This window comes from Lonchura striata, chromosome 6 (genome assembly GCF_046129695.1).
Source record: "Lonchura striata isolate bLonStr1 chromosome 6, bLonStr1.mat, whole genome shotgun sequence".
Lineage (NCBI taxonomy): Eukaryota > Metazoa > Chordata > Aves > Passeriformes > Estrildidae > Lonchura > Lonchura striata.
In genome coordinates this window covers 59,790,913-59,806,284 of record NC_134608.1, presented here as the reverse complement: position 1 = coordinate 59,806,284, position 15,372 = coordinate 59,790,913, and the positions used below count along the sequence as shown (strand labels likewise).

Sequence of the window (15,372 nt, the reverse complement as noted above, 5' to 3'; positions counted from 1 at the left end):
TGGCCAAGGCAGCTTTCCTTATTCTTCTGTCACATGAAATGAGTTGAGGGGTTTAAAATCTGTTGTGTTGAACCTTTCACTAGGTTTCATGTTTTGGGGTTTTTTTTTTTTTTTTTCTTGGTAAAATTTCTCTGAATTTTTATGCACTCTGAAAACAACAAAAAAAATTTCACTTGTTTTACCAAACTTAATGCATTTTTGTGTTGTGATTTGTAGCAACAAGATAACAAATCTTCATTTTGGGGAAGAATATACTCATTTTCCTTATTTTTTTTACAGGTGTCAGGCAACAACATATCAATGATGCTCCTTCTACAGGACCTTTTCCTAATTGGAGATCTATACTATCACCAACACGGCCTTCCACAGAAACTAAGACTCCCTCAGTAGCTGACCTTTCTCTGGGACAGACTTTGGAGAACGCAGACCTGCTTCAGATGATAAAAACAACGCTGACTGGCGCTCGTACCAGGACTTTGGATCAGATGCACCTGGCACCCTCCCTCTACCAAGGCAGTGGGAGCAGCGCGCCCCAGGAACCCGCCGAGGTTTCAGCCGAGTCGCCCCTGCGGCCGTCGTCTCAAGATGCAGATGACACAGCTGCTCTAACAGGTTTGCCTCAGCTTGGTATGTTTGCCACACTGCCCACCACACCACCAGTGACACATTTGAGTGCAGCTGTGCCATCCCAGCCAGTGCCACTAGAAAACACCCTCCATTTCCAAAGAAAGCACATCAGGATCAGACATGCTTGCCGCTGTTTCATCACCATCATTCTCCTCATTGGTAATCCACTCACCTCATGCCATTAACTTTTCTGAGCCAGCTGTACTGCCCATCCAAGTGCCTTTGTCTGCAGATCCTGAAGGTGTCTTCAGCACAGATTCAGCTAGCTCACAGGTTAGTGAAAGCAGGAATAGTGCTCTAAGCATGGTGCATTCCAGTGTGGTGAATCACAGAAGGGGTCCCAACTTGTTCATGGGGGCCATGCTTTTCATTGGATCAACAACAGTGCATTTCACAGAGTTAGTGGGAAAAGGGTTTCCTTCGGAAAGGACCTCTTTGTCATCTGTAAATTCTGATATTCCTAGGTCAAAAATGCATCAGTCTCTCCTGACAGTAATTTTCAAAAATTTGTCATGGTTCCTTGACAAGAATATGTATAATGTGTCTTCTACTGGAACCATTTAGGGAAGTCCTGACTGGCAGAATTAGTGGTACCACTCTTCTGTCATCATCAGTTTTTCAGGATAAAGCAGCGGTTCCTACATCAGTCTTCCATGCTGCAGGTACTCCACATCTAATACCGCCAATGAGTCACCCTCAGTCTTTCCCAGCACTGACTAATTGCACTACAGCCTCTCACCCTGCACCTTTCATGTCACCAGCCTCCAAGAGCTCAGCTGAGGTCTCCAGCTCAGCACAGAGCACATCCTCCCTTTCACTGCCAATATCACTTTTTCCAGATGCAAAGCACGCTCGCAGTGCAGCGCTGCCAGTAGGAGAATTTAGAAGCAAAACAGATTTTCTCTTTAGAAATGCAGCACGCTCGTCTCCAGCAAGCCCAAGGTCTCCCTTGCTAACGGAGACAAACGAGGTGTTTGCTGGGGCAGCACGCACAGCCGGTCCCAGGGCGGCAGCAGCCAACCAGGACAGGCTGCAGATCCCTCCCGCTGCTGCCTCGGAATCAGAATTTTGCAGAAGGCCTGACTGATGGAACTTAGCAGACAAATAGCACGAGACTCCCAGCTGGTTCGGCCCTGCTCTCCCAAATCCTGGTGGCTTTCCTGTGGCAAGGACAGCTCAACAGCCTTTCACAAGAGGAGTGACAGCAAAGATTTCCATGGACTTTAACGCTAATAATGTTCTGCATTATGGAACTCAGCTTTCCAAAGTTTCTCCAGGTATCCAAACCTGTACACTCCTCATAGGAGCAAGGGTACTAGGGAGTGTTTTGGAGATGGCCATGATGACTCTGTCTTGATCTAGCTGCAGTGCCATTAATTGCTTCCACTGTATGCCTTTCCAAACCTGAACCTGCTACCACAAATGCTTCTGCCACTACTGCTTTTGTGACTGCACATCTTCCACCTGGAGATGCAGAAAGTTCAGATGTAACTGTAAATGAAGACAGAAAGATGGGAGTACCCACTCTTGTGACCCCCCTCATGCAGAATATTCATCTCCAAGAGCTTTAAATCATTTAACCTTTGGTCAGACTTTGCATTCAGTTGATAAAAAGCCACTCACCTCTGTCATGCCTCCAGCACGGGGTATGCTGCCATCATTTGTTTCCATGACAACAGTGATGGACAGCCACAGTTCTGGCTCTTCCAGGATTTTGAATGCAGGCTGTGAAAGCAATTTAGATCCTGTCAGCCTTCCTGAAGTTGTAACTCAGTTTCTACGTGGACCAATAAAGCATTGCTGGCATTAGTATTCCTTCAGTAAAAACTTCAGTCCAAATGGAAAAAGGGAAGTTGCTCCAAGTACTTTCCCACTGGAAGATGAGTACTATGCACCACAGTTGGTAGTGTCAAATCTGCAAAACAAAATTAATACAAATCAGCAGCGACTCTTTTCCACCCCTTCAGCAAACTATACATATACATCCTATACTCAAAACATTTCAAATTTACCCTTTCCTGAAAAGAATAGCTTTTCAGAATTTTATGTAGATGCCCTTGCACTGAAAACATCTCCTGTTCAGTATTCATCCATTGGTACTGCATTGACAATGCCTGACTCTCTGCAAAAAAAACATGGAAACAGGGCTGAAAACATTGCTGATTTCTTCCGTGTTGGAGGTGTTCCTATCAGTATACATGAGAAAGCACCTCTCCATTTACATATGGTCCTGTTAATGCTGCAGGTGCTCTCCCTAGCTCTCTAGGATCCCAAACAAGTGATGCTGTAAAGATTACTGACCAAAGCACTGGTGTTGGCTTTTCAGCTTACTGACAGCTTGACTACTTCAGCCCCAAACAGAAGCAGTGTCACCCTCAGCAAGCTGCCAGCCCAGTCCCCCTTCCCTGTCACCAATGCTTCTGGCTCAACTCTCTTGAATAGCTTTATCTGAGAAGACATTGGTTCTGGGAATTTTCCAGAATTAGCAGCAACCAGATGAGTCCCCTGGTTATTTTGTTATGGTTGATAAATATCCAGCCGCATGCAGTGAGGAGGAGCGGGACACAGGTGCTACAAGTCATAGTCTAGCTCCCAGTAACATATCTAATAAAGTTACCGAGGGCATCCCATTGCAAACCCCTACCACCAGTGCTCTGCAGTCAAGTCATCATAACTTCTGTCCATGCATCACCAACACAGATAGAGTCTCCTTTTTTGTCAACAACCAACTTTACCCATTCTGTTCTTACAGTGTTATCTGGAGTATCTTCTGGTGCAATACCTACAGTAGAAACTTCAGAAGCAAAACCACTAACAAGAAAATCATCTCCAGCTTCACCAGTGCCAGCTTCTTCCTTCTTTTCTCTAGGCACTGAAAACACACCTTCGCCATCCGTGATGGCTTTAAGCACACCGATCCTGACACTAACAAAAAATAACACTGCCACAAAACTGACACCGGATCTAAGCTCAGTAGGAACACGGGCAGATTTTCCTTTTGCAACGAGAAACACGACTGCCTCACCTCTGGACATGCCAGCTCTGCTCACAACCCCCAAGAGCAGCACGGTCACAGCTTCCACACTCGCACCCACAGCCCACGCACCAAGGCAGATAGAAACAACAACAGTCACTGACACCCAGAAGCTCCCGAGCTCAGACATCACCAAACCGCCAACCCCATACCCACTGACAATGACAGCAGCTTTGACATCTATTACAGCATCAGCGAAAACAACTAGGCTTCCCCCTCCTGCCGTGGAACTCAGCCCCGCTCCTCCCGGCACCACGGCAGCAGCCGCTTTCGCTAACATGACGGCAGCTCCCTCCCTGGATTGCCGGCTCTCTGCCAACATGATGGTGAAAACAGGTACGTGTAGCCTCTGGGTTTGCTGAAGGTGAGAAACACACCCCGGTGTCCAGAGACGTGGGGCAGTAGTGATTAATCAGTGCTGATAAATCAGATGGGTACAGGCAGGGTCATTAGTTGGAAATGGCGTTGGTTTTACTCGTGGCTTGGGTTTTAACACAAATGTGTCAAATGAGGTGGTGAGATCAGGTGCTGTGGTGTTCAGGGGTCACTGCAGGACCACCTGTGAGAAGGAACAGCCCTGTAAACTGGGATGGTTTGGTGCCTGCTTTGCAGTGAGGAGTCTGTGTTACTGGAGAGGACCCTGCAGTGACCTGCCTTGGTCCTCAGCCCTGTTTGCACACAAAAATTTAATTCTGTTCTAATATGAACACCTAATTCTACCATTACAGATCCATTTGAAAGTTATGTTTAGCGTTTAGAGTTGCACAGTTCAAAGTGGGAAGATTTTGAGTTTTCTAGGTGATAGTGCCACTTCTGGCTCTGGCTGTCTTTTCACGGGCAGCTTCTCCTTATCTGTAAGAACTCTAAACTAAAGGGGCCTGGAGAGGTACCTTGCCCAGGCTTCTCATGGACTCTTTGTGGCAACACAGCACCAGAAGACGTGTGTGTCTTGGAGATCTCAGCAAAGAATAGGTACAGAAAAGAGATACAGGCTGCATTGAAATAAGCAGCTTTTGGACCTAATGTGTGTTTGCTGCTAAATATCCCCATCAGTAGCATGTGAGTACAACAGCTATTTCTAAAGATAAAAGTAGCTTGTGTACAGTACATGATTGAAAGTACTCAAGCACAGCTATAAAACCCTTCCTGAAAATTATAAGAGAAAAATAAGAAGATAGTGATAGATTTATTAAAGAAAGTGTACAGATGCTTTCTAAATAGAAAATAATTGTAACACTAGAGCAGCAGATTTCTTTTATGTAACTGAGGCCATGAAGATGTGAAGCTTGCCTGTGCAGCTCTGGCTCAGTCCCCTGGGAATGCTGTGCCAGTCTATCCTCAGGCAGTGAGTGGCCTCGTGCCTCCTTGGAGAGGCAGCATGGCAAAGACTTGTTGTTGCTGCTAATGAAATTGCATTTGTTAGACCTTGCTCTGGAAACACGGAAACAATAGGCTATTGCCATGGGATGAATAGGGAGCTCAGGAGCTGCTGAGCCCCTGCAGTTCTTGTCTTTGGAGCTGCTGCTAATCCAAGCTGCTTTGGTGATCCCTGCACAGCCAGCCCAATGTAAAACAATTAAAGAAAGCAAACAAGAGCGTGGTGATGTCTCAAACCACCCTGTGGCTTTTGTTGCTCCACAGTTCTCTTTCTGAACACAAGGAGGATGATGATCAGCAATGCCTTCAGGGAGAGTGTGAGAAAAGGCCTCAACCAAGTGCTGAGACAAGCTTTCAACCAGAATGTCAGTGCTCAGGTAAGTGTCCTTGGCTTTCCCTGCTTGATTTCACCAAAACAGCTCTCCCACCAAAGAACCACAGCTGCCTGCAGCTTCAGAGATGTCTCTGGATGCAGGAAGCCTCTTGGAGGGGAGCACTGAGATTTTCCTATGGGGAGCAGGCAGAGGTGGCACCCACTCTGGTCTCTAAAAATATAATGAATTTTCTCCAAAGCTTTTAGCGGCATATTTAATGAGGAAGAAGAGAGAAATGCAAACTTCTTTTTAGTGTGCTCGGGGAAATGACTACTGACAGCAGTTTTCTCTTCCCCCTGCAGCTCAGGAGTGACTTCTGCTCAGGGGCAGCCGGGTGCTGCCCTGCTCAGCCTGGATCAATGGCAAGAGCATGGCTGGTAAATGGGATGTCACTGCTGTCAGTCCACTCCCTGCTTTGAAAACCCAGTACCTGACAGGTGCAATTTCCCAGGAACAAGAATCCTGAGCAGGGAGAAAGCATGTTGTATTGAAAATAAATGGAAGTGATGTGTTCATCACTTTGCAGCTAAATTGCATGAACCTCTGCACTGCTGTGTGTGGGAGCAGGCTCAGGTGGGCTGCCAGGGCCCTTTTCCTTGGACACTGCTTCCTGTGCACTCAGGCTGGGGTCAGTGTGGGATCTAAGGCTGTTAGGAGCCACACTCACCAAGCTTCTGGGAAAGAAAAAAGTAATTTTTCTCAAAACAGAGGTCATCAGGTTGTCTTTAGTCCTCACGCTTTATTGCTTTATTGCTGTAAGTGTGGAGTATGTCATTTGCTTTGGGAATTGTGTGCTCCATGGCAGCAGCAATAAAAATTGCCAGGTTTAGTTCCCTACTTTTTTACAAACTTGGGAGGAGCTGCCTGCTTCTAACAGAGAACAACAGCTAAAACTTAGTGAGGAGAGCCAGTTCCAGGGCTAAAACCTTTTGGGAAATACAGAATTTTGATATAAGACTCAGCTCATGTTTTGACTCACAGTGTGTCCATTCTTGTGGTTTGGCATTTCCACTTGTATAGGTCGACTCATAGATTTAACCCTGTAGTTAACAGTACAGGAGAACAGGAGATAAGAGACAGCCCAATCAAATATTGGAAAATTTTGTCTTTCAAAAATCTGTCTGCAAACCTGCAATCACAGAAATATGCATAAAGTCAGTGAACTTCAGACACAGAGGACGAGCTGGAAGCTCTCTGTGTTTTTTCATGCATATATGAAATGTCCCAGTATCTGTGCATAGATGAAGGCCCAGCCTAACCTGGAGCTTTGCAGCTGTGGTAGCAGTTCTGCACTCCTCCAATTTGGAGCCCAAGCTGCATGGGCTGAGCCTAAAACTCTCTGAGCAGCTCTGCTAATACCGTGTTTGTCGCTATTGTACTGAGGACGGATGAATAAGGTCACACATAGACTCCAAAGTCTTAGAAGGCAAAATGCTATTTTATTAAAAATGACACACCTTTTATAGACAGTTGCAGTGCAGGTGGACCTGATTGGTCCTCAATCAACATCCCTCCATTGGCTAATTAGGCACACCACCCTCTTGTAAATATCTTATGAGAAAACAACACCAGCTGCAAAGATGAGGAATTGTTTTAATTCCTTCACTGAACTTTCCCAAAGGTTCACAGAGAAGTGTCTGCTCATGTTTATCTGACTTTGTTCTCTGACCAGTTCTCAGCATCTACACCATGTCTGATATGACACTAACTGATCCCAGTTTATAGGGTTTGTAGGGGATTGCAGGATAAAAACCCTGCAAGGAGCACACATTCAGGGTGAGAAACCCCATCGAACAGCGGCTGAACTGCAAGCAAAAAAAATAAAATCTGTGGGATTCCTTAAAAGCAGAGGGTTTTGGGCATGTTGCAAAAGGCAGACCTCAGAGACAGCAGGATGGTGATTAGAGCTAAGCAGTAGCTGTAAGATTTGTCAGCAGAAAAATTATACAAGAAGTATAAAGAAAGGACAAATAGAACACTAGTCTGTGTGTTAACACTTGGGTAGAATAACTCCCTAAGTTGCAGAAAAGTATCTCTGGTGAGATATTAGGAAGGTCTAAGCTTAATAATGGAGCTCTGTGCATTGTATTTTAAGGTTTACAAGCAGGTATTGTATTCGAAATAAGCAAGCATTGTTTTAACCAAAGGTACGTGTGCTTACAGTGATTGGATACAACTACTATATGCTTTTGCTTTGTGTGACTGGTCAAAAAGCTTATGAAGTAAGTTGGAACATTAAGTTCTTGGTCTGTTGCCTGGATGTGAGCTGCTGGCATCTTCCCATTGTCATAACCATGTAATGAGAGTGATGCTAAAACATAAACGGCTTGAAATGCGTTCTACAGCAGTCCCGTCCCGTTCATGACTTGTACACAGCCCCTGGCCAGCGATATAAAACAATGAAAAAAACACATTGGCTTGTGTGATTTAGGTTGAAATCCTGGAGCAGTCGAGCAACCTGACCGTGGGTTACTACGTCACGCGGGGCCGGCTGGTTTTCACTCCGGCTGCCGTGGCGGAGAAGCTGCTCGCCTACGGCCTCGGCAACGCCACGGCGGACATGCAGCAGCACGTGCCACACCTGCAGGCCCTGGTGGCCCTGGCCCTGCCCTGGCAGCCCCTGCCCGCCTACCACCTGCAGCTGAAGACGGGTGAGCGAGGGTCCGTGGGGCGGGGTGGGCGTGTGTCCGTGGGGTGGGGTGTGTGTGTGTCCATGGAGCAGGGTGGGTGTGAGTCCATGGAGCGTGGTGGGTGTGTGTCCATGGAGCGGGGTGGGTGTGTGTCCATGGAGCGGGGTGGGTGTGTGTCCATGGAGCGGGGTGGGTGTGTGTCCATGGAGCGTGGTGGGTGTGTGTCCATGGGGTGGGTGTGTGTCCATGGAGCGGGGTGTGTGTGTGTGTGTGTCCATGGAGCGGGGTGGGTGTGTGTGTGTGTCCATGGAGCAGGGTGGGTGTGTGTCTGTGGGGTGGGTGTGTGTCTGTGGGGCGGGTGTGTGTCCATGGAGCGGGGTGGGTGTGTGTCCATGGAGCAGGGTGGGTGTGTGTCCATGGGGTGGGTGTGTGTCCGTGTGGCGGTGTGGGTGTGTGTCCGTGGGGCGGGTGTGTGTCCATGGAGCGGGGTGTGTGTGTGTCCGTGGCGTGGGTGTGTGTCCATGGAGCGGGATGGGTGTGTGTCCGTGGCGTGGGTGTGTGTCCGTGGCGTGGGTGTGTGTCCATGGAGCAGGGTGGGTGTGTGTACATGGAGCAGGGTGGGTGTGTGTCCATGGAGCAGGGTGGGTGTGTGTCCATGGAGCAGGGTGGGTGTGTGTACATGGAGCAGGGTGGGTGTGTGTCCATGGAGCAGGGTGGGTGTGTGTCCATGGAGCAGGGCGGGTGTGTGTCCATGGAGCGGGGTGGGTGTGTGTCCGTGGAGCGGGGTGGGTGTGTGTCCATGGAGCAGGGTGGGTGTGTGTCCATCGGGTGGGGTGGGTGTGTGTCCATGGAGCGGGGTGGGCGTGTGTCCGTGGGGTGGGTGGGTGTGTGTCCATGGGGTGGGGTGGGTGTGTGTACATGGAGCAGGGTGGGTGTGTGTCCATCGGGTGGGGTGGGTGTGTGTACATGGAGCAGGGTGGGTGTGTGTCCATGGAGCGGGTTGGGTGTGTGTCCATGGAGCGGGGTGGGTGTGTGTCTGTAAGGCAGGTGTGTGTCCGTGGGGCATGCCCAGGAATCGCTGGGGCAGTGGGGTGGCAGCAGGACAGGCTCTGCTGGGGTTCAGGTGTCCTCTGGGCATCCCTGTGCTCTGCTGACAGGGCCATGTGAACTGCTGTGGGAGTGATGCCTCAGGGTTTTAGCTTTTATATTTTTCGTAGATTTGTAGCCCTGCAATTCTTTAGCGTATAACTCAACTCCACACGCAGTGTGAGCTGCTGTTCTCCCAGTTTGGGCAGACAAAACAATTCCTCTCCAGACCTGGCAGTCAAAGACACCTCACTGCCTCAGGCCCTGAGACATGGAAACAAAAGTGAGCTGGGGAGAAGCAAACTGGGGGTAAACTACTTCATTACCTGAAGCTGTAATTGGAAGACCAACCCCCAATATGCAAATGAACTAAACTTATAAAAGTATGAAACCCATGACGCATCGTCCAATTTTTTGGGTGGAGCCCCTGGGAGGGCTTTTGAAACCCCTACCCCCCACAGCCCCCCACGCTACCAGGCTAGCCCAGCTCTGCGAGGATTTGGGGGAAAGTGTTTCAGGAGCAAGGCAAAGATTCCAAAAGAGGCTCCAACCCCCGATGTGGTCTCTGGGGGGTCTCTGGGGAGGGAAAAAACATTCCTCAGAGCAATACAACAGGTTTTGTCTGCCTGAAATGTACCTGAAGGCCCTTCAATAAATATAACTGCATTTTTTTGCCCTTAATTTTGTCTGGCCTCTGTTTTTAGGTAGCCCAGCAAGGCATCAAGGGGATGTGACAGCAAACATCAGTGCAGAGTAATTGTGGGGCACTATAAGATTAGGAGAGGGTAGAGTGCTCTGAAATGATGGATTAAATGATAAAAAATATTTCTCACATGTGTGCTTACAATGTTTGTACACACATACTTATGGCAGTTACAGTTAAGTACATTTTTCCTAGAGTGCAAATAAAACAGAATGAGAATCAATATCATGATTGATTATATTTTGCAGGACCAAATGACCTGCAAGATTTAAGATTATTACTTGTCTTTTAGAATGACTTTGCTTACTGCCTGGCTCTGAGCAAGTGTATGCACAGTGGACAGACCCTACCATCTTATATATCATTGCAGAAGCAATCTCCATTTGTTTGTGGAGAGTATCAGCTCTAATAATGCAATTTAATTCTTACATTTTGTCTTAATTAAGGCTAATTTAGTGCAGTTCCTGAAGTGGCATTATCTTCACCTGCTTAATGTGTAAATTGAGCATTTTGTTCTTGGTGCTGCAACTGAGAATACTTTATGCACATGCTAATAATGCCTTCCTTTTTCCAGAGCTGCAGTTTGTGGGTCAAACAGATAATATTCAGTCATGCAAATTTGTTCAGACTATGGAACAGCGGCTCCAGAGAGCATTTCAGGATGCTGAAAGAAAGGTCCTAAACACCAGCAACAACTTAACTGTGCAGGTACAGTGTTGGGTGCTTTGTCAATGCCTGTTGCCAACCCCTCCTGGTTATTCTTTGCCATGTGTATGTTTTTATTCCAACACAGTGCCTTTGCTGGCCACTGTGAAAGGAAGTTTATGTTTTTATCTCCAATAAGATAGTTTATGCATTGCAGGAAAACTTACAAATGCATGATTTATACAAGGCTCTTGCTTTTCATGAGTTTGAGTTTTATTGCTTGCAGTTTAGTCATAGAAATGAAATTCCATATATAAAAACACAGTCTTCCAAATTTATGTTTTTAGTGAACATGTTACTCTGACACATCAGTTGCTTTCAGTGAGACTATTCAGATATAAAGATGGCGCTAGGCACAGTTATTTTTAAGATCTGAAATAATGGGATAGATTACTTTCTCTTGGTATGCATTTCAGTTTCAAACTCATGGGCACAAATTCACCATAAATTTTTACACACCTTTATATGTAGAGTGGGCCAACACTCTTACATTCTGTGCCATACTTCAGGACTGAGGAAATGATCCTCTGGGCAATATTACAATATGTTTCTGATTTTGGATAAAACTCTGTGTATGGACTGTGCTCCTCAGAAGGAGAAAACTTGCCATCAATGCTCTGCTGATTATTTTGGTGCTGTTTCTTGTGAGCTTGTGCTCAGGCTGGAGGAGCTCAGAGAGGTAGCAAAGCACAGGAAAAGAGAGGGACTGCCACAGTAGGTAAAGTGATTAATTATCAGACTTTTCAATAGCTGGACCTGTGGCATTGTGGGGAACTTCATGGTGCCTAAGTTACTTGTGGTGGAAGTGGCAGATCTCACAAAGCACCTAAGCAATTTTGGAAAGAGCCCTAGGAGAATGTAGGGCTGTTTTTTGTGGGTATTGCCAATTTAAGGAGAGATAGGATGGAGGTCCTGAAGGCAACATATAAGCTGGGAAGTAAGAGGCTCAAGGGTGTGATCTTCATGATACATTTTTTTAAGTTATTCCAGTATCATGCAAAAGATTAAGTCCACGCAACAAAATGCTGTATGAGGGCTTTAGATTAATTGAAAACTGGGGAACAGTTCTGGAGAAGCAAAGCCAGTTCAGAAAAGGCATTGCTGCCCTAGGAGAGAGGAGGGAAGGTGGGTAAAAGACATGAAGCATCTTCCATGCAAGGAGAAATGAAATTAGTGAATCAGGAGTGGTCACTTGGAGTTTCCTAAAACAGAACTACTCAAATTTAAATAAAAAGAAGCATCCTTTCCCACACTGTGTGATAAAGATGTCCAGATGTAACTGGAAAAAATAAAAGGAAATTACAAAAAACATTTGGCCGTAGATATAGAATAAAAAGTCATCAATCCTTTTTAAACCCAGGCATATGACTTATGGCTCTGAAATTGCTGTGGGATTGCTTACACTGTTGAGAGACATTTATTCCTCTTGTCCTGGGCTAATTCTCCAACCCTCTTCTCCAGCCATTTTTAAGTGGACATAGGCTAGGCAGACTTTTGGTCTGATCTTGGGCTCTTCTGATGCTTTTTTTTATACCATGGTTTTTCTTTTAACTTGGTGATCCAACCCATAAAAATGGAGTATTTAAATAACATTAATGAATGACATTGAGCCTGCCTATCAGTAGTCAAATAACCCCATCCCTCTTTCCCTTGGGAATAAGTTTTTCAAGAAAACGTGGGTTTTGTTCTTGGTGTTTGAGAATCTCATCCAGTACTTGCTGAATAGAATTGGTCCTCAAAATGCAGTAATCAGATTTGGGCTCAGCAAGAGACTGGCACTGGGCTAGAGTGGGGAGGAGAACAGGGATTCATTTGATGTCAGGAACAGAAGGCCATGATATCCCTTAATTTCATAGGGAAAATGTATGGGTCTAGAAACCAGCAGTAGGAAGGCAGCAAAGACAGCAAGATAAACAGGACAATTTCTCTGCATCAAGCACTGGATGGTTTTTCTGATAAGCATCCTCTCCCTCATCCCACATTTCCTGATAAAAACAGGGGAAAACATTTTCAGTCCTGACTGCACCTTTTCTGCCTGCTGCTGTCCTCCAGGAATCCTGCAAGTGCCAAAGCAGAGATTAAATTATCACACAAGTAAATTTGGATGAGATGTAGTTAATCCATTCTTCAGGTTAATGTTTCCCCAGTTTCTTTGCAATGCCTTGGTAGTTTTTGAATTTTTTTTTTAAACAAGCTGAACCATAGCAACACATTATTTTTTTGCCTCTGTTTCAGATTTTGAACACCTCCAATGTCTCCCAAGCTGTCACTCTGTTTTATGTAGTGAAAAATCAAAGCACAACTCTAAATGGCACTGTTTCCAGCAACCTTCTTAATCAGCTGTCAGCTGAGCTGGTGGGTTTCTACCTCACCTACCCACCTCTCACCATTGCTGAATGTAAGTATGTGCTTCCCAGCATCAAGATTAGCCAACACCAGAATCTGGCTTTGTTGTCAAGCTCAGGGATTATAGGTAGTTTTTCTGGTTAGTTTTTAAACTATATTTTGTTAAAAAAAAGGGAAGGGGGGGAATTAGATGATTATTTTTTTCCCCTGGGCTTAGTGTTTATTTTGGCTGCTAGCAACACTGGCTAAAAACTAAGGCAAAACATATATACTCTGTCATTAATTAAAAAAAAAAAAAAAATTCCTGTGCTAGGTTTCAAACAAAATAAAATTGTAGTTTTGTGAAAAAAAAAAAGCATAAAAAGTCCCAAAATCTTCATTTCAGGAGTGCTTAGCACAGCACTGAATGAGCTTTAGCTTCAGCATAGCCCTTGGCTTCAGTGGAATCCTCAGTCCCAGTGGTTGCTCCAGGGGCTGGGCTGGGATCAGGCTGGGAGTGTGTGTTGGGGTAGTGGGGTGAGCTCCACCTGTGCTTCTGTTTTAGGAAGTTGTTGGTGCATTTTCTGAGAGCTGCATCCTCATTTTACACGTGGTCTGAGCACTTTGGCATCAATGGCTTTGTGGCACTGCAGTTGCTGTGAAGGCTCTAAGGTGGAGAGAGTGGGACACAACTGTGTGGGCAGCCCATGTGCTGGATGTGCTCTCTGACTCTGCCTGATGATTTCTATAAAATGATTAAGGGGACAAGACACTTGATTATGGGGATTTCTGTTTAATCTGCTTGTTAATAGGATGTGTGAAATTAAGCTTGCTGCAGACTGGAGTTCTGTGTTCACTGGGAGTGAGAAGACACAGGGACATGCTGGGTACATGCAGAAGCTGACTGTTGGAAAGTGAGCCCTGAGGAAAACACAAATTACCTTTTTTTTTTTTTTTTTTTTTGTCAGTTCATTTTGTTTGCAAACAGCCCAACAGCAGAGAAATTACATGGTGCAATTCCCCAGTGACTGGCACCATGAGCTTTCTGTGGGATAAGTGGTTTCTCTCTGCTGTGAGGCAGTCAGGAATCACAGCTAACTTAGGCAGCTGTGCAAATCTTTGGGAAAGGAAGTTTGTATCTCGTTCTCGAGGCATTACCTATCAAATTATGATGTTTGGAAACAAGTAGGTGAAACTGCCCTGTAAATTCTTGCATTGTGTTGGTGCACTTTTAAATCTGAGTTTCCATCGTCAGGTAAGAGACATATCTCAAGGTGGGCTTGTGTTTTCATAAAGCCTTTCCACAGGCAAGGGGAGGCAGAGAGAAAGAGGCTGTTGATAAAGGGTGTGGTCATGGACATAGATGGGATGTCCCCCATTCCTCCCTAGAGAGGCTCCTTTGTGATGGCTGGTGGAATCCCTGTGTTCAGGACAGGTCTTCATGGGCCGTCCAGGAGCACAATGAGAAAGCTGGAGGAAGTTTTGATGCTAGCTGTGCTCAGTTTACTTGTTTGGCCTCCAAAATAGGCCTGCTGCATAGGAAGAGGATTGTGGTGCTTCTCACAGAAGCAATACAAGCATATGCTTGGTAGTCAGGAGCTGTGCAAGCCATTTGTCACACAGCAAGTCTTGTGTGGTACTGCAGTTGTCTGCTGATGCCCACACATGATGAACAGACTGATAAAGTCTTTAGCTAGTGTTTCTTTAACAACTAATGGCTTATATTTCATTTTGGAGCTCTTGGGTTTATTCCTAGTGCAGCAGCTGTACTGCAAACTCATGAACTTAATGCACGCGCAGTGTTTACGGCTCCAGACTGATAGCGTGTCTGGAAAATGTTTCCTTTGAAGAGTGTTTGATGCTAATTCATGTGGAAGTGTAGTTGTCTCACTTTATCAAACAAATATTGAGGTTGTTCTCCGAGCATGTTATTTCCCAGTCAGCTCCAGTGGCTCCTCCAGAGCCTTTGCAGTCTGTCCTGGAAATGCACAGCTCAGGGCACGCTGTGAAATCCTCCTCAAAAGCAGCTACTGTGTGTAATCAAATCCTTTACAATGTTTACTATTCTGGGCCACTTTGGGGTTTAAAAATCAAGGTGACTCAGTAGCAGCCTATCAAGGTGCAGAGCATGGATGTTTTCTGAATTAAGTTCCCAGTATTCATCTCTGGAACGAATGCTGAGCTGTGGAATGAATGAGCAGCATATTGAGCTTTGCAGCCTAGTGCACTTTGGAGATGGGGGAGCTAACAAAAAAAGCATCACAACAGCAAATATCAGTTTCTCCCAGATGCAGACACATATGGCAGTAATGCCTCAAACGGTGCACAGTGAGAGAGCACCACACTCCAAGGTGTGCTCACAGTTTTGTTAGTCTCGTTTGCAGTCCATATGGAGTCTGATCCTGGTATATTTTCATGTTATTTTAGGCTAAAACTATGGTCTGGGCTACATAAGGAATAATCACAGAATCATAATGGAATCTCATCTACAGGGTTTCTGCAGGGGAGAAA

At 45.8% G+C, this 15,372-nt stretch overlaps 1 protein-coding gene across 3 annotated transcripts in view; it reads left to right on the top strand.

Moving 5' to 3' along the window:
• The window catches only part of KIAA1549L (KIAA1549 like), a 134,526-nt gene that overhangs the window by 57,918 nt on the left and 61,236 nt on the right, over positions 1-15,372 (top strand). For 2 of the 3 annotated variants that reach the window (XM_031505077.2, XM_031505076.2), the window contains exons 3-8: positions 280-612; positions 3,380-3,997; positions 5,303-5,415; positions 7,844-8,063; positions 10,406-10,539; positions 12,772-12,934. In XM_031505077.2, coding sequence (XP_031360937.2) covers positions 280-612; positions 3,380-3,997; positions 5,303-5,415; positions 7,844-8,063; positions 10,406-10,539; positions 12,772-12,934 — 1,581 coding nt within the window. The remainder of the gene's footprint in view (positions 1-279; positions 613-3,379; positions 3,998-5,302; positions 5,416-7,843; positions 8,064-10,405; positions 10,540-12,771; positions 12,935-15,372) is intronic. The other variant, XM_031505078.2, reaches the window with a different exon arrangement.